Source organism: Mesoplodon bidens (assembly GCF_964165515.1).
Source record: "Mesoplodon bidens genome assembly, chromosome: 5".
NCBI classification, from domain to species: Eukaryota; Metazoa; Chordata; class Mammalia; order Artiodactyla; family Ziphiidae; genus Mesoplodon; species Mesoplodon bidens.
Genome location: NC_138161.1, coordinates 31,494,207 through 31,514,049, shown reverse-complemented (window position 1 = coordinate 31,514,049; position 19,843 = coordinate 31,494,207). Strand labels below are relative to the sequence as shown.

At 32.7% G+C, this 19,843-nt stretch overlaps 1 protein-coding gene across 4 annotated transcripts in view; it reads right to left on the bottom strand.

Annotated features, from left to right (window-relative positions):
- ROBO2 (roundabout guidance receptor 2) overlaps positions 1-19,843 on the bottom strand; it is a gene marked incomplete at its 3' end in the record, with an annotated part of 586,970 nt that overhangs the window by 105,039 nt on the left and 462,088 nt on the right. For all 4 annotated transcript variants that reach the window (XM_081235996.1, XM_081235997.1, XM_081235998.1 and 1 more), the window contains exon 7: positions 15,453-15,464. In XM_081235996.1, the coding sequence (XP_081092122.1) occupies positions 15,453-15,464 (12 nt within the window). The remainder of the gene's footprint in view (positions 1-15,452; positions 15,465-19,843) is intronic.

Sequence of the window (19,843 nt, the reverse complement as noted above, 5' to 3'; positions counted from 1 at the left end):
TTTTAAAATTAAAAAATAAAGATACTAAAGCATTTAACAAAGCAAAAGATTTTAAAAGTATTCAAGTCTCTGAAAATGTACATCTTTTCTTATTGTCATCTGAAGTTGAGCCACCAAAACCAACTGCATCAATCACTTTTACTTCTGTAGACTCTCCTTCTCTGCCCAAGACCTATACTGTAATCTTCTGTGAAGGGATATCAGCTGAAGGAATTTATTTTTGAGGTTTTAAAATGAAAAACTGCATCAATAATTCTTCTGATAACACTTCACAGTTTCAGTATTTCTGCCAGGTGGCAATGAAAATGGTTTGAAAAGACAGTACTTGGCCGATGGCAAAAATGGGAGGGAGTAAGCAGAGAGGTGGCATTTTATCAACACAGCACGATAGCACAAAGTGTGCTACACACAAAATGGATTTTCTATGATGGCTCTCATTAAATATGAAAAAACACAACTAGGTCCTCAGGATGACAATCCAAAACACATATTTAAACCCAATGTGAATTAAAGAGTTTGAGTTATAAACTCCAGAAGAATCTGCTAGTTATAGAAATGGCAATTCTCATATATTTTGAAGAAGGAAGACTATAAAATACATATTTTTTTGTCTTCTCTAAAACCTGAAGCATTAGACAAATCTCTTGTAACTATGATGTAACGACCGACTTGCTTAACCTATTAAGTGATGATACTTTATTGCTTCAGCTACAACAAGAAATGAAATGAAGAAAAAAGAGTGGCACAATTCAATGTTCAGTTACACATGTACTAGTTAAAAACAATAGCTCCTTAAGAAAAGTACATTGTGTGATTTCCAGAGTAGTAGACCCAGATATAAAAAGGTTAATTAAGATTAGAGGTCTGTCTCAATGGTGAAAAACTGAAACCATTTCCTCTAAGATCAGGAACAAGACAAGGTTGCCCACTCTTACCACTATTATTCAACATAGTTTTGGAAGTTTTAGCCACAGCAATCAGAGAAGAAAAAGAAATAAAAAGAATCCAAATGGGAAAAGAAGAAGTGAAACTGTCACTGTTTGAAGATGACGATACTATACAGAGAGAATCCTAAAGATGCTACCAGAAAACTACTAGAGCTAAACAATGAATTTGATAGAGTAGCAGGATACAAAATTAATGCACAGAAGTCTCTTGCATTCCTATACACTAATGACGAAAAGCCTGAAAGAGAAATTAAGGAAACACTCGCACTTACCATTGCAACAAAAAGAATAAAATACCTAGGAATAAACCTACCTAAGGAGGCAAAAGACCTGTATGCAGAAAACTATAAGACACTGATGAAAGAAATTAAAGATGATACAAACAGATGGAGAGATATACCATGTTCTTGGATTGGAAGAATCAACATTGTGAAAATGACTATACTAGAGGATTCAGTGCAATCCCTATCAAACTACCAATGGCACTTTTCACAGAACTAGAACAAAAAAAATTGCACAATTTGTATGGAAACACAAAAGACCCCAAATAGCCAAAGCAATCTTGAGAAAGAAAAACGGAGCTGGAGGAATCAGGCTCCCTGACTTCAGACTAAACTACAAAGTTACAGTAATCAGTATGGTACTGGCACAAAAACAGAAATATAGATCAATGGAAAAGGATAGAAAGCACAGAGATAAACCCATGCACACATGGTCACCTTATCTTTGATAAAGGAGGCAAGAGTACAACGGAGAAAAGACAACCTCTTCAATAAGCGGTGCTGGGAAAACTGGACAGATACATGTAAAATAATGAAATTAGAACACTTCCTAACACTATACACACAAAAAAACTCAAAATGGATTAAAGACCTAAATGTAAGGCCAGACACTATCAAACTCTTAGAGGAAAACATAGGCAGAACACTCTATGACATAAATCACAGCAAGATCCTTTTTGACCCACCTCCTAGAGAATTGGAAATAAAAGCAAAAATAAACAAATGGGACCTAATGAAACTTAAATGCTTTTGCACAGCAAAGGAAACCATAAACAAGATGAAAAGACAACCCTCTGAATGGGAGAAAATATTTGCAAATGAAGCAACTGACAAAGGATTAATCTCCAAAATATACAAGCAGCTCATGCAGCTACATATCAAAAAAAAAAAACAAAAAAAAAAACAAAAAAAACAACCCAACCCAAAAATGGGCAGAAGACCTAGATAGACATTTCTCCACAGAAGATATACAGATTGCCAACAAACACATGAAAGGATGCTCAACATCACTAATCATTAGAGAAATGCAAATCAAAGTTACAATGAGGTATCACCTCACACCAGTCAGAATGGCCAGCATCAAAAAATCTACAGACAATAAATGCTGAAGAGGGTGTGGAGAAAAAGGAATCTTCTTGCACTGTTGGTGGGAATGTAAATTGATACAGCTACTATGGAGAACAGTATGGAGGTTCCTTAAAAAATGAAAAATAGAACTACCATACGACCCAGCAATCCCACTATTGGGCATATACCCTGAGAAAACAATAATTCAAAAAGAGTCATGTACCACAGTGTTCATTGCAGCACTATTTACAATAGCCAGGACATGGAAGCAACCTAAGTGTCCATCGACAGATGAATGGATAAAGATGATGTGGGACATATATGCAATGGAATATTACTCAGCCATAAAAAAACAAAATTGAGTTATTTGTAGGGAGGTGGATGGACCTAGAGTCTGTCATGAAGAGTGAAGTAAGTCAGAAAGAGTAAAACAAATACCGTATGCTAACAGATATATATGGAATCTAAAAAAAAAAAATGGTTCTGATGAACCTAGGGGCAGGACAGGAATAAAGACACAGACGTAGAGAATGTACTTGAGGACACAGGGAGGGGGAAGAGTAACCTGAGACAAAGTGAGAATAACACTGACATATATACACTACCAAATATAAAATGGATAGCTGGTGGGAAGCAGCTGCATGGCACAGGGAGATCAGCTCAGTGCTTTGCGACCACCTAGAGGGGTGGGATAAGGAGGGTGGGAGAGAGATGCGAGAGGGAAGGGATATAGGTATATATGTATATATATAGCTGATTCACTTTGTTATACAGCAGCAACTAACACAATATTGTAAAGCAATTATACTCCAATAAAGATGTTTAAAAAAATTAAGGAAATTTTATCAAGAAACTAAATATAAGACCTAATAAAATAAAAAGTCTTAGAAGAAGACATAGAAAAGAAAAAAAAAAGATTAGAGGTCTGGTACTGTTCACCCAAAACTGTGTTCTTGAAAATTTAAATACAATCCACAGTAAATTAAATTTGATTTCTGCTAGGTTATGCTTTGATACTGCATTCAGCCCAAGCTGGCTTCAATCAAAGTCACGCTACAGCTCTGTTACACTAATGCCCGCTGCTGTGAGTGAGTGGGTGATATGGAAATCAGATGGCTGAACACGAGTAGGAAGCATAGGCCTTGCATGAGGTGGGCTTGGAGATGTGGGATGGGGAACCCCAAAGGTGATCACATGATGTTCAGAGTTGTTTTTACAGGAAAATATGACTTTCTATGGCAGACATGAACATGGAGACAGTCATGAAGAAGTTGCATACATTAATATGTGATAGGGTGGTAATAGGCACCCTCAGCAGCTCTTCCTTTGGGTACAGTTTTGCACCTGAGTGAATAAGCTTCTTCTTCTGTAACAATAAAGATTATGAACTTTGTATCCTAAACTCAAGTATAAAATTTTTTTGCTATTTAATATTTTTTGCTTGTTAAATTATATTCTATAAGCATATCTGAAACACACATTCTTCCATCATTTGCTTGTTTTAAAGATTTGCAAGTTGAAAACTGCTTAATACAACAACAATAATTAAAATTAATTGAGTGCTTATTAAGTACCTGGAGGTGTGTTAAACCATCCACAGGCATTATCTCATTTAATATTCAAAGAGCCCTATGTCTTAACTTCTATCATTATGATGTAAAGACCAGAAAATTGAATCTCATGAAGGCTTTTAAAGATTAAATCAATAGATAGGAAGAAGGCCTTGACTTCTGATCTATCTGATATAGTTGGACCTCTTAAACACATATGGTTCACTTCAAACCACATGACTAACTGAGAATCTGTCATTTCTATTACCAAACTGAAGGGTAAGAATTATATGCTATAATTTCCAATATGGTATAATGTTGTTAAAATCATAACATGTTTTTCCTAAATAATTGCTTTTATTGTTAAAGTACATAAAACCTATAATCTTGCTCTTTCTGTGCCACATGTAAGTACAACCTTTCTTAAGTATACTTATTTCAAGTGATTCTTTATTCAAAAACCTACATTGCTTTTTCTATTGCTTGCCATTGCAATGCTTGCAAATCGTTCTTCTCTGTGTAGCATGTTGTCTTCCATCAGCTGGCCCAGGGTTTTACCATCCTGATGCTCACCTGTCCCCAACTAGCTCCAACATTTCAGCAGAGCAGTCTACTTTCAATCACTTGCATGCGTATTTGCTTGTTCTAGTGGTTAATCCATCTTGATATCTATTATCCTTTGATCCACCTTGTCGACAATGATTAACCTGAACACACTCTAATCTTGTACTTTTCATGTGTTCTTCCCACTTAAGGTACTTGCCCTTGCTTGTATTGTCTTGTTTCTCTATTTGTTTCCCCTGCCTGTGTGCCTTGATTCTTCTGTTCCATTGTAAACTCTTAGTGGTATGGTGTGCTGTCTATTATTTTGCAATGAAATGGTATCTTTATTTGGCCTGGAAAATCTCCAAATAGTGAACACTAAATAAAATTCTTGATTTAAAGCAAATACTCTCGCTTTTTTCCATCTCATCATACTAGAGACTATGATGCATTCTTACCAGTGACAGTAACTCACTATTATAGTAATTTGGGTGGGGAGAAGTCAAAGAAAATATGTTTGAAAAATTTTCCTGTTTCTTATATGCCCCTCTGTAAAGAATGCCCAATATACCAAATGAAAATCTATAACTTAAAGACTATAAATGAGTAGCCACCACCCCAGAGTGACAAAAACAGCATAAAAAATGTTTACCAATTCTAAAAATTCCTGCAAAAGAAATTAGTTAATAGGCTTAGCCTCAGCAACAAGAAATAGCAAAAATTCATTTCATTAGCATGAAATGTAGAGCAGGAGTAAGAGATGAACATTTACTCAGTAATCAGAACAGGCTGGCTTCTAATTGATAAATGATTGTTTCTTCAACTTATTTAATTCTATTTAATTTTTACTATTTAACACTTCACTTGATTTCAAAAGAATTTCTGTTAATAATACTAAAAATGCATAATGTCATAAAAATATTTGATTTGAAACTTATTAACACATAATCCATACCAGAAGAAATAATGAATTTATAATGAAAAATATAACTTAGGGATATAGGATTTAAAATGATCATTTTTATAAACCCCATTTATTCACATTTTGTTCATTTTTCACTATTTTTCAGGAATATAAATGATCAAATTGCTAAATTACCTACCTTTCCAATTAATCATTTTCTTACTGAGTCCATGGCAATAACTCTTCTGGATGAGTGCTGTGATTTCTTTCTCAGCCATTACCTTACTTCTAACTAATAATAAAAATTCTTATTCCATAACAAAAACCAATATCTATACCTTTTTTCAACAATAATCTAATAATCTATCTCTCAATATATATGTTATATATATATATATATATATATATATATATATATATATATATATGCTTTCTTAATGTCAAAATGAAAAAGTAAAACTACTAAATAGTCTGCTGTTTTCATAAATATGGAAAGTATAGTGGTCAAAAAAATAAAATGACTGAAATGAATCAAAATCTTTAGATTCTTCATCTATTTAGATTTCATATTCTACTCTCCACCTATGAGAGCCCTCGCATGTAAAAACTGCATTCAATCCTTGCACGAGTAAAGACGTGTTCCAATTTTGCAGCTATACTCTTTATATTTTTTAACCACTGTTGTGGAATTTATTGATTGTGGGAAGACTAATTTTTGAAGGTTCATATAATATTGAAAACTAAAAGTTACTCATGGTTGTTCAAAATCTGATGACTAAAGTAGGCCATGAAGCTAGTCAAATGTGTTATATAGTATAACTATAAAATAATGTAAGTGGCCTTCTAAATTGACATTTATAATAACTGGGAAAGCAATTCCAAAGAGGGTCAAAGGTATTGAGTTTTGGTGATAATGTGACATACACACAAAAAAGTATGTGTATGTTTTGTGATAGTGATTAAAACCATGTTCTTTAATGTACAGTCACAGATAATATGCTTCTCCTTGAAAATGAACAATGTAAATATAAAAAATGAAATAATTCTACAATTATCTAGAATAAATAGAATGCCTTTGAAAAGGATAAACTCATTTGGTTCAAGGTACCCTGCACATTTAGAGCTCACTGCATGCACATAAAAACAGTGTTATAATAAACAGCTCCACCACATAGCCAATTTTTCTTTAATTTTTGAATTTTATTTTATTTCTTTTTTATACAGCAGGTTCTTATTAGTTATCTATTTTATACATATTAGTGTATACATGTCAATCCCAATCTCCCAATTCATCACATAGCCATATTTGACCTTAATTTTTTTAAGGCAACATATTACTGGAAAAAATAATAGATAAATGAATAAAATTTATTATTATTATTATTAATAAATTATTAAATAAATATAAAAATAATAATTTATTATTATAAATTTGTACTAGAAATGAATTCAGATGTTTGTTGGCACTTTAACTCATAATAGTGTTTAACTATTTTAAGCAAACATTTACTGGTTTTATATGGTGTCAGGGTCTGAGGGTACTAAAATCTCTGTTCTCTGGAACTTACCGCCTACCAGAGGAAACTCACATGCAAACAATCAAGCATGAAACAACATGATGAACATGGTAATTGCTGTAATACAGGATGTCCCACCATTACGAGAGTAACTTGACTCAGTCTGTCTCCAACAGTTGGGGAAAGCATTGAAAGAGAAAAAGAGAGAGCGAGAGAGAGATTTGTTCTTTTGAGATTAAGTAGGTAAGAAAGGAAGGGTGTGAGGTTGTTCCTCACAGAGGGAAAAATACATGCATTATGTTAGAGATAGAAGTTTTCCAGACTGCACCAATGCACCATTACCATCACCTGGCTTCACTAACACCTTTAGAAAAGCAGGTAAGTCTGTTTGTTAAACAGAAGGATTATATTGGTGGAAACATGTATTTTTCTGTGTAAATGGTCTTTACTGGCTTTAACAAGTCCAACTTAATCCTCTAATGGTATTAAATATTTCTATATTGTAATAAATGAAATAGCTAACTCATAAAGTAACTAAGTTGGATATGTTTACAGATCATTTTAGATTTTATTATATTTCAGATTTGCACTTAAATTATAGGCAAGTACAGAAAATCATGTAACTATAGGAAATCATTCTGAAATCTAACATGCAAATTTCATAAACCTGTGAATTCTACAAGTTACAAATTAAGAAAAAAATTAAATTTCAAGGAATTCTGAATTGTAAATCACATTTTCCCATATTATACTGTCCTTCACCATCTAGCTTTGCTTCTCTACTTTGCTTTCCGAACTAAAATACTGAGTAGAAAATAAAATAATAAAATTTTGTTTTCTTTAAGGGATTGTTAATTTTCAAGGAAAATACTATTAATTTAAAAACTAATGAATCATTAAATGAGGCAATATTTACATTATTTTTGAAAAAGATCTCATTTTCACCAGCAGAAGAAAAGTAGTTCAAGTAGTGGTGAAAAAAATCCTCTCCAGATACTAACTGAGAAAGCTAGAGTTCTCAGTATTGTGGGTAGAAGAGGTTGTAAGTGTGGAGGTGAGGAGGGAAAACTATAGCTTAAAAATGGCTCTTCATGTAAATGGTGAGACAAGACATCCATTTTCACTCACTTAACCTGTCAACTTGCCAGAACTGTCATGTCAGCACTCTAGCTAAACCACAAAGGTTGATCACATCCCATTATCTCATTTTTTTAGAAAAAGACTGCATGAAGATGCCAATCAGAAAAAAAAAAGGGGGGGAAACTTGCAAGCAAGGAACAAATGTACTGAAGCTGAAGGGCTGCTTAGTTAACGGAATTTTAATATGCAACTGCAATGTTTCTTAATAACATTAATTACACGCTTAGTAAGGCACCATCCTAACTCATTAGTGCCTTCTTTTTTGTTGTATTTTATCTCCTACTAGCAGAATGGGGACTATATGATTGGCCTGTTACCATTAATGTTGCTTAATCTTTTTATAGCACTGTTTAAAACTGCTTGCATAAACATTTTCTAGGCAAGTATTACCTATGTATGCATATGTGTGTATCAATTAACTGCACCAACATTTGGCGTGCCCCTCCCACATGTAAATGTTATGCTAGACCTAGAGGCAGCAGAAAGATAAATACAACAATGTATTTACTGACAAAGAGCTAATAGTTTTGTAGGGGAGATGAAAATAATAGCCTCAATGAATCTGGGAAGCCATGTTTGCCATAAGAGATTTAAAAAAGCTTTCAGACGTATTTTAACTCAAAATTTAATTTAATTTAGTAGTTTATATATTTTAATGAACATAATTATGTACTATTCCCTTGAGTGACATTTAGTATGTTTAAATAAGTAGTGCAGTAATTCAAATGTCTTGCATATAATATTTAGGTGTAATGCACATCATGATATATATTTTACAGTATATACATATGTAAATAGATATGATGATATCTTTCTGTCAACAAATTATTATAACTTATAAAAGTGAAGATTTTTACTTTCTAAGAAGGTGTGATTAAAATATTGATGCTATTTCTTTCTGGCAATAGCCAGTGAAATCTCTTAATACTAATCTCATAATACTGTTTCTAGCCAGAATATTTACATTATTGTGATATTTGATATTTATAGTACTTTTAACTACTAAGTTAACAGATTTAGTGTTTATTTTATTTTCATTTGGATAGATCCCAAAATTAATGAGTAATGGAGTAAAGGCTTATTGCTCCACCTTCCTCTATCAAGCATAACAAAATAAATGAATAATATGGAAAAACTACCATTGCCTCAAACCACTAATTGTGAAGCACTCCTGCCAAACAAGGTCAAATCTGGAGGAAAATGAGGATGCAAGGTGAGCAACAGCTAGCCCCATCCACAATCCTCTATCAATGCCAATTTCACAAAAATTTTCTGTCAATACTGTGAGAGCCCAATCCATGATCCTTTGATAGAAAGAAAGGAGATCTAGAGTCAAGAAGGAGATTTGGGAAATATGAGACATGACTTTGCAGATAACCAACTAAAATTAAGGAGTCTGGAGAGAAGGTATTGAAGGAAAGAAAAAGCCAAGCCTACTATGGATGGTGAAAATTTAAGGGGGCCCCTATGACCTTCCCTTCATGGAGTTACTCCCATGAGTATGTTATGTTATGTGACAAAAGGGATTCTGTAGATGTAATTAAGGTAACTAATCAGTTGACCTTAAGATAGGTCTTAGGGACCTTAAGATTAGTTTAGGAGTCTAACCCAATCACATAAAACCTTTCAATCAGGGAATTTTCTCTAGCTGATAGCAGACTGGGAAGTGAGAGAGATACAAAGCAAAGCACCTGAAGGATTCAAGGGATCACTGCTGACTTTGAAGGCTGTGGCAGCCATGCGCAAAGGTTAGCAAATGAACTGTGAGCAACTTCTGGCTGGCAGTCAACAAGGAAATGAGGACTTCAATCCTACAACCTCAAAGAACTCAATACTGCCAACAACCTGCATGAATTCTGAAGTAGATTCTTCTGGAGAGTCTCCAGAGAAGCACTCAGCCTGATCAACATCTTGATTTAGCCTGTGAGATGCTAAAAAGAGGACCAAGTTGAGTCTGGTTGGACTTCTGATCTACAGAACTGTGGCCTAAAAAACGGGTGCTGTTTAAGTCATTCAATTTGTGGTAACTTGTTATGCAGCAGTAGAAAACTAGTCTTCATTACAAAGCAGGGAGTATGAAGGAAGATGAAGAGTGTTTCCTATGGAATACAGAGAGTTTGTAACATAAAGTGTTTTGCTGTGTATTACTAGAATCACTAGCTTACCAAGGAGAAAATAACATGTTTTTTGAAAAAATATTCCAGATAAGAGTTCAAGTAGAGGTTACTGAATGACCCTGATACTTTTCACTTTCTCTTCTCCAAACATGTAAATCCTAGTTTTCAGCAGTTAACTAGATGATTAATAATCAAATAGGGACCAAAACAGGATCTATGTAAAATAAAATAAAGCAAACTGTACATTAACTAGTTACTTATTAATTAATGACAGAAAAGAACATAATCAATTAATCAAAGGGGGATAAAGCATTTATATCATCCAAAAATAACCCAAGGGAACACAGAAATACTTTTGAATAAATAGTTGTCCATAGTCTAAATAGAATTATGTACAACAGGGCCTCTCCTTAAAAAAGAAACAAACAAAAAAATCTCAAAAAGGGGTAAAGGTGTTAAAACACAAGTGAAGAAGAATACTTTGTTCAAGCTTATCAAGGAAATGAACAAAAAGTTAAAGTAAATTAAAGAAATATATTTTAGAAATAAGAAAAAAAACTGCAATTGAAAAAGTTAGGAAGGTGATAAATAGGCATTAAGAAATAATACAATGTGAAAGAATGATGACTTCAAAATTATTATAGGGAAGTTAACAAATATGGAACTGAGACAAAGGAAAGCCAATATAACTGATGTATTTGAGAAAAAGAAGTGAGACAGAAAAAGTATTCAGAGATAAAACAGAAGAAACCATTTTGAAATAGAGTAAATTAAAGGATGAATCTGCAGATTCTAGGGGTTGTGCTGTCCTAGGAACATTAGACACAGGGTGATCAGGCCCAAGGTATAACCCAGCAAAATTATGGAAGAAGGGAATACATTGGTATTCATATTTGTATTCATAAAATGGTATCCCAGCTGAGGATAAAAATATTCTGTAAGCCTTGTACTTCCCTACAGTACCATTCAATACAAAAACAATAAAACATTTTCACCAAAGTCTGAGAAAAGAAAGTATGACTCAATAATTTTATACCTACCCTTCAAATTAGAGGCATTGAACAGACATTGTCAAACACACAAGGTGCTTCCAAAAGAATTGTCAGTGACTAAAACCAGCCAAGCATGAGAAGTAACCACTACTTGTTTCTCACTTGAAAAATTAGTATGAGCTAAAGATGTTTTAAATGTTTCACATTATGGGAACTCTGTTAGAATATACAAGACAAAATACAATACATTTTTTAACCTACAATTTAATCAAAACATATGGAACAATGAAAAACGTGATGCTTAATAAAAATTAAATGGGATACTGCATAAAGTAGCTAATTAGCGCCAGGTGTAGGAAACATCAAGGGCTCCTAGGAGAGAGATGATCACCTCAGGTCATGGGGTAACACCTTGCCCAAAGAAGAAAGGCTGAAGAGAATAAAAGTATAGGTTTCCTTCCAAGATACACTCAGGATGCCTTTTGCACAAAAGTGGATCTCGACATGAAAGGATTCGTATATAATATCCATCTAGTTTCTGATTTTTAAAAAACTGTAATATTTCAAATATTAAGTTGAATTATATTCAGCACATTAAATTTTCCAAATTTCAAGGTGGGGTGGAGGGTAGGGGTATTGAAAATACCAGCTGCATTATTTTTAAAGCATTATCTGATTTCTATTTTTTCCTGAATGAATTTTTTCAGTCACTAACTTTTTTTATTTTTTATTTATTTTTATTTTTATTTTTTTTAGTCACTCACTTTTTATTGGATATTTTGGTGGCCTCAATAAAATGCTTCAGAGCATGTTATAAAACAAACTCCACTTCAACTCAAAAGAGAACTTTCTAAAATGAAGATATGTTAATTTTTGTGTTTAAACAGTTAAAAGATTAAAAAAATATGTCCCTATAGATTTCTGTTTAGAATAGTGGCTGCTTCTTTAAAATAATAATAATAATAAAAGATGGGAATTTTGTCAAAAACGTATATATTTCTCAATACTTATACACTCTTGTGGCCAATTATATTCTATAAAAAGAAACATACTTTTGATTTACTAAATTAGGAAATAATTGGAAGTTTCCATAAAGTCGTGTATTGTCAATTTGTTTTTGATATTTTAAATGAGTTTCACCTGATATACTCAGTTTTTTAGTTTCCATACTGGAGGCAATCACCATCTAGCATATGGTATACATGACTCAAAATGGAGCAGGCCTCAGCTTCACAAGCAAGGCAGCTGGTAGGTTTGACAGTCCTTTTCCAAATTACTCATTATGTTTTGAGTTGCTGCTAGGAAAAAATGTGTTGCCCATCTCCAAAATAGATGTTCTTTTTTATTTTTAAGCTTGGGAAAGACTTCCAATAGAAAATAAGACAGATGGGTATAGGAAGCAAGATATTTATCTCTATTTAGACTTTTTCTTCTGTCAGTTCCCTCATCAAAAGAGTTTTCCAAACAAACAAATGAATATTTCAGCATTCAGACTTAACTCTGTCCTAGGATGTACTTTTGCTCTCATATAAAGAATGCCTTTGGAACAGTAAAAAGTCAAAACCACAAGAAGGGTTGGTGGATTTTTAATGACCAAAGTGGCATTTGTCTGGATTTTGTGGTAAAGGGCAACTAGGGAAGTTAGATTCCAGGACTCTTTCTGAGGTGTTGATGACCTTGCAGATGAGGAAGGGAAATCTGGCGACTACTTTGTTCCATTGGCAAGTATGTGATTGTTTGCTCTCAGTAGGACTTCCCACATTGATGATCCTCAAAATCAAGAGTTTTCTTACACTCTCAAAAGTACAGGCAAGAAGGTGTTTATTCCAACTGTAAATTGCATAGAGTTTCCAATTCTTTGACTCAAATGCAGCTTATAAGAGTCATCCAGTTTGGAGGTTTAAAATGATTTCTAAATTGGCTTTCCACACAGACAATCATGTTTCATCTGGTATGTAATGTAGTGATTGGTTTCTGAATCTGTAAGTTTTCCAGAATATGCATATATTTCTAATTTTGTTTTAAAATCTTTAGGAACTACCCCTTGAGCTTTCTCTAAATTTTACATAGTTGGTACGTAGTTCTTCACATAATTTATACTAGAATCAAAAGATAGATTTTCTCCCCCTTCTGTGGTTTCTACTTTGTAGAATACTGATTATGTTATTGCTAAGAGCTTCAAAGTTAAAAAACTTTTAGTCTAGTAACAAATATTAATGTAGTTTTCTATTATTTGAATATTTAATTCATGATTTTACTTAATTTGTAGCTTCTCACCTTACAATAAAAGTTGGCTTATCTATACTTCCTGAATTAAAATTGATGTAAAAAGTTGATGCAAAGAAAAAGCAGGCTAATTTCTACATTATCAGTCTCTTCCTTGGTGATCCAATAAGAGCATATCATACATTCAGTTTCCCAAATTAATAGTAGTTGCCAGGTTTAAAGTATAGTCCTTCATATTTCTGAGCACTGTCATAAGCCATTTAAGAAAGATTTATGAAATGACAGACTTTCCCAGAATAAAGTACAATGTGTCAAGAAGCTATTCTTTAGTTCCAGTCCAATGGGAATTTAAGAAATCATTTAAAAAAAGAATAAAAATCAGAAATAACTTTTGAAATGCCTTGTAGGCGACAAATATATCTCAATACTCTGTGTATACCACATTTTCTAAACAAGGTATTTTTTTATTCATGAGTTTTAATATATTGGAAATTATTAACATACTGTTCTATATTCCGGGAGCTTGTGAAATAATAGAAATCAAGTGGTCATGGTTTACTGGCATAAGGCTTCTATATATAAAGATCTATCATTTAAATGTGACTTTTCCTGTTAATTTATGAAGTTATTATCTTATTCTTTCCCATTTACTTCTTAATTTTAGATGTCATACCATAGATATGTAAAGTTATTATTAATATGAATTCTTACAAATGCAAAAAAATTAAAACTATAGTATATTCTTTAATTTTCTAACAGCATCAATTGTAAAAAGCATGATCAATTTAATAATTGTGTTTTAAGAAAAAATGCCTGCAGTTTATGTTCAAATTAATCATAAGCCATAAGCATACTTCAAAAATATTGAAATGTGAAATAATGTATGTCTCAGAAACTAGGAATGTGTTAACAAATGTTGGCATACAAAACTTTTTCACATATATGATCAATTTTGAACTCAATTCATTCCTATAGCAGTTTTGATACGCCAGCGCTTTTCTCTCCATTTTATAGAGGAAGTGATTGTGGATTAAGGATGTTGAATAACTGACAAAGGAAGTACTGCTCAGAAATGGCAGAGCAGAAATTCAGATTGGGAAGGCAAAGTTTTATTTATTGTATTTGTTATCCATATAAGAGTACATTACATAACAATAATGTTTGTGAATGTTTCAACCAAAGGGGGAAAAATGTTATGAGTCTGGATGGCTATACATCAAATGTCAACAATGTCAAGCCAGTATAATAAGAAAGCTTTTGAAGTGAGGTGGACCATTTATAAAGCTGTGTCAAATTGAATAACTTATTAAAGTATCTCTTGGTATATTAAAGAAGCAGTGTACTAAATTAATTTATTCATTCACCCACCCATCCGTTTATGCATATATCTATTTATTTACTTATAACACAATTACCAAGATTTCTTTTATTCAAACACATTTCTCAGTAGGTTAAGCAAAACTTTAAAAGAGATGCAGAAAGTTTATCAATACATTTGAAAATACCTTATTTTTGTTTACAAATAACTACCACTTAAATTACTGCAAGTGCAAGCTGTTAACTTCAGTTTTGCAAAGCCAAATGAAGAAAAAGATATATTCAAACAACTTTTCATGCCAAAGAACACAGCTCATCCCTCCCTTTTCCTCTTAGTGTAAGCATCAACTTACAGTAACTTGAAGCATTCTACTAAATTTTAAGTAGGCATGCAGATAATAAGTATGCAGCAGTACAAAATACCCTTACAGAGTGGAGACTCTAAGCAGCTTAAAATAAAAGTGCATAAAATAATAGAACTTCTTAATTTAGTTCATAATCTTTTATATTAATGAATATCAAACATAACTAATAATTGAATATTTTATACACAAGAAAAATGAAGTATTGTATTTTTCTCAAGAAAAGTTAGAAGTTTACGATATTCATCATTCATATATTCTTTTACAAGAAAATTGTTACCTATTAATTGCTAAGTAACAAAAAGCCACTACAAAACGGTCTAGTAAAGTGATGAAAAAGTTAGGAGCAACTTTTACAGCAGACAGTCCCTCAAGTAATATTTTAACAGGGGTGAACAAATGTATTTCATTCAGTCATATCCTACTATGCATGAGCTATGAAGCATTGTACAAAGCCATGCGAAATGGATAGAAGGATGGCTACTTACCAACAGGGCGAGCTGTAGACATTACAATGGTGTGGTGAGAACATAAAAAAGAAATTAAAAAAAAAAGAAAGAAAAGAAAATTATCAGAATGCATGATGTGTAATGTTACATTTAAGTATGGACAGTAGGGTGATTTCTAGTCTCATTATTCAAGTATGAACAGGATGTCCTAGCTTGATAAAAACTGAACATAATTATAGATAGAACTCTAAGAAAATAATTACTTTGCACACCGAGTTTAACTCTAAGCAATTTGAGAGGTACTTTACATAAGGTATTATTGTCATCATCATTTACTAGAGTTATTATTTCAAAGATCTTATTAGAGTTAAACAGCCTTGTGTTACCCCAAAGTTAAGAACCTGATGAATATAACTATTCAAGTCACAGGCTAGCAAATGCCATGTCAATAAAAGAAGGCCTTGCTGTCTGATTTAAATAGCAATTGGATTTTAAGCATGGTTAGTCAGAACCATTACAAGGACTACAGAAAAGGCCCTGACACTGCGTTTCAGCCAGTAATAAGTTAAGATCACATCACTTTTCATCCGTGGACAGGGTAGATGAAAATATAACAAATAGGTTGGAACATCCTTAGAGATTTCAACTGAGTAGCTCTCTAACTACTGTTAAGCTCTTTTCTTTTTTTGGCAGAGGGCAGGAAACAATGACTGACAAATAGATTCTTATTCATACTGAGAATGGCTTTCAAACTGCTGCTTCAACAAATTATTATTTTTTTATTATTCTATAACTTTCAATCACTAAAATCAGTTGTCATAGACTGCCCACTTTTTTAATGCACAGAAACTATAAGAGACACACATGGGTTTAATAATACTTTCTTTAAAAAGAATAATGCCAAATCAATTTACATAGTAAACCACTTTATATAAAAGCAATGGACAAATATAAAACATATGGTCCCATTTTCAAATGAAGAAGAAATAGATTTAGTAGTGTTTGAACTTTTATTAAATCTTACATTTTAAAATATAAATTTATTCAGCAAGCAAGTGTTTCATCTGTACCCCAGTGGGTAAAGCTCCAGTGTGAACGCAATGTAACTCTCGAACTTATGAGTAGTTTTGTCTTGATGACTTGTTGGCATGGTGAGATAGATATAGCCATTGAAACCATATTTATAGACCTTCATTCACTCAACAAATACATCACAATTCTAGTTCTGTGCAATCTTTGAAACTATATTGGAGTTTCTTCTCTATGAGATTCATGGTCTTAGAATATTATTCACAATTAAAGGGGGGGTAATACAACTCAGAGAAGACTGAAGCAATTATAGCAGCTGAATGAAAATTCTAGCTTAGTGAAACTCTAGTGTGTCCTACAGTCTATAGTGTGTTTACTATAGCAAGAGGGAGAAAGTAAGTTGAACTATACACAATAATTTCTTTCTTTTTTTTGGGGGGGCACAAAAATAACAACTGAGAACAAAACAACAGACTAACGTAATGAAGTTATGCCTTATTCTAACTGATGAGATTTCTCTTGATTTTGCCAATGTCTAGTAGTAAAAGTACTTTGTGTTTCACTTTTGAATTTGCATTTTTCAGGTGCCACCTCCAGCTGAATCTGAAACATGTTTCCTTTAGAAACAAAAAGGCATTTTGAGTCTATGATTGTAAAGAGAGAAAAAGAAAAAAACATGGTGAGAAATCATGTTTTAAAGAAATAAAATATATTTCTCAGTCTAGGAAAATTCCAAAAAAATTAAAGCTTTATTGCTCTAGAACCAAGATAGTTTTCCCAATGAAGCCTTGATTTATGCAAAGCCAATTTAAGCAACTGAAAAATGGGAAAAAATATGTTTACGAATATGCAGTTCGTGTTCACTCATTTTGGAGCCACTTTAAAAAAGTTTTATTAGATCATGAAATATTTGATTAGAATATAAATGCTAGCAGGCTTATTATTATCTAGCAATATTTCTTTCTAATTTTATATTTGTCTAGTCAGCAAAGGGAGCTACTTGTTATTAAGTTTAATTTTATAGTCTATTTTCACCATATTTCTGAAGTGGAAAACAATTGAGTAAGTCTGTTTCAGATTGTGATTATAAAACTTCTTTTTCTTTTCTCAAACTGGCTAAAGTGAATATCATGATAAAATTTTAGCACAAACATCACAATAAAACTTGTCCTTGTAACATAGCAACATTTCATCCTGAAAAAACCCCAGCAGGTGGATATTTTCAAAATCAGCAAATTAAACTAAACTGTGTCCCTGCATTAAATGGATGAAAATGGATGTGGCCTCTTGGGTCAGTTGACCCTGTTCTAATAAAACAATCCAGAGAAGGGCTGAACATTTCATTTATGTGCATAGAAAAATGAGTGTAAAAAAAATAAGCCGTAGATATTTTTTTTTCCATTAACCTCTTAGTATGAGAAATCCCAACCGCTTTTCCTAATGGTAAAAAGTATTTTTAAACAATTTTTACTCCACATTCTATTATATTATGGAGGTTTTAATTCTTTAACCCTGTTTTTGAGGTTTAAGTCTTAGATGAAATGCATACTACACAGATTAAACACTCTAATCCATTTACAGAACACAGATTAGGGGAGAGACCATTAAGGTTTGCTGATTTAAAAAAAAAAAGAATCCTATGGAAAACAAACAACTCTTTTATTAGTTTTGTAAATTAGCTTCAAACATCCATCCAGGAGTAGCATGCTTTGTTAAATGAAATGGTAAACCTGAAACTTTCAACAAATTATGAAAACAATTAGCTGGGAAAGATCTTAAAGCAAACAGACCACTTCAAATCTCATTCATCCAAGCATTCAAGTATAAAAGGAACCTTGCTGCTTCTACAAACAAACAACTCCTCACATTTTCTCACCATTTGTTTAGTCAGCAAATATTTTTTTGACGGGAACATTTCTTGGTTAGTTGTTTATTTTCTTTTTCCACTTACTTTAGAAAAAACAAACAAACAAACTTTGGGTGAATTATGGTCAAGTGAATTGCTTTTGCAAAGGACTGACTAGATAAAAGCAAACAAATATACATAAATATATAATCACCTACCAGAAAATGTAGGTTAACTATACTAAAGTGGCTTACAAATCAGATTTTGATCATATTTTATCAGTATATATATTCAATTGGTGTATCATCATAGCTTTTTGTGATCTGTTAACTAATGAGGAATGAAAATCTTTTTAAGCAACTAGCTTGCTAATTTTGTCTAAGTTTATTTTATATCTAAGTCCACACTAGAATATCTGGATGGGGGGAAAATGGATTAAGTGGAATAGGAATGAAGTGATTGAGAAGTCTGAAACTCACCAGTTTTTTTTCTAGGTATCCAGAGTAAATGGCTCCTAATATTTACCTGGAGGAAGGTTTTTTTTAATGATATGATGCCCAAATCATACATCTGGCAAAAATCATTCTTCTTACCAGCTAGAGGACCAGTCTGAGAATCCCTGACACACTTCTTGCCAATCCAAATTCCTCCAAGCCTTTCTCCTAATCTTATGAAAACTTCTGCGAGCAAAGCTGCACAAGGCTAAGAGGTCTGACTGAACAGGGTGAGATGCAAGTGAGACATGGATATAAACATGCAGCCAACTTCCTTATCATAAGGGATGGGAGGAGGAGGCATTAGTTAAGGTACTGGAAGAAAGGCTGAAAGACAGAGCAATGGATGTACTTGCTTATCTCTGAAGTTCTGTGGGTGTAAACAATGCCATGGGTAATATCTATTTGGCGAGAGTAAGTGTAGCTGTGTACTTGGTACTACTTGGTACCTTGGGCTATATAATTTACTCATGTGGATCAACATGCACCACCAGGAAGGTAGCTAATTCATTCTAGCTCACTGTAGGGTTAAGTAATGCTTTCTTTCACTTATAAGCAATTGCAGGGAGTCTATAAATGAAAATTATTCCATGACTGAGAAAGTGCATGATACCCAGAAAGTGAAAGTTATTACAGGAGTGGCACTGACTATTTCAATTTTTTAAGGTGAATGAACTTCACAAATCACTTTCTAAATCAGATTTTCTCAACATGGGAGCTCCTTTGTGTCCATTTTTCACATTTGGAAGCAGTGTTAGCTTTTTCAGATTGCTTTTTGAATGCTGAAATAAAAAAGGATTTCAAAAAAAGTCTACTAGTATAAGGTGACAATCTAGTAAACAAAAAACCAAGTATCTTTGAAATTAGTGACATTTAAAAGCAGTAAATAGTTCAAAACAATGGAAACATAAAAGATTAGTGTAAATCTTTCCCATTTTTAAGATTTACTTTTAAACTACATTAGCTATTATATATTAAATAAAAATTAATCACTTCAAATGATCATCCCTTCAAACCCAAATTTGAAAGCAATTTTACTTCAACTAAAAAATAAAGAGGAC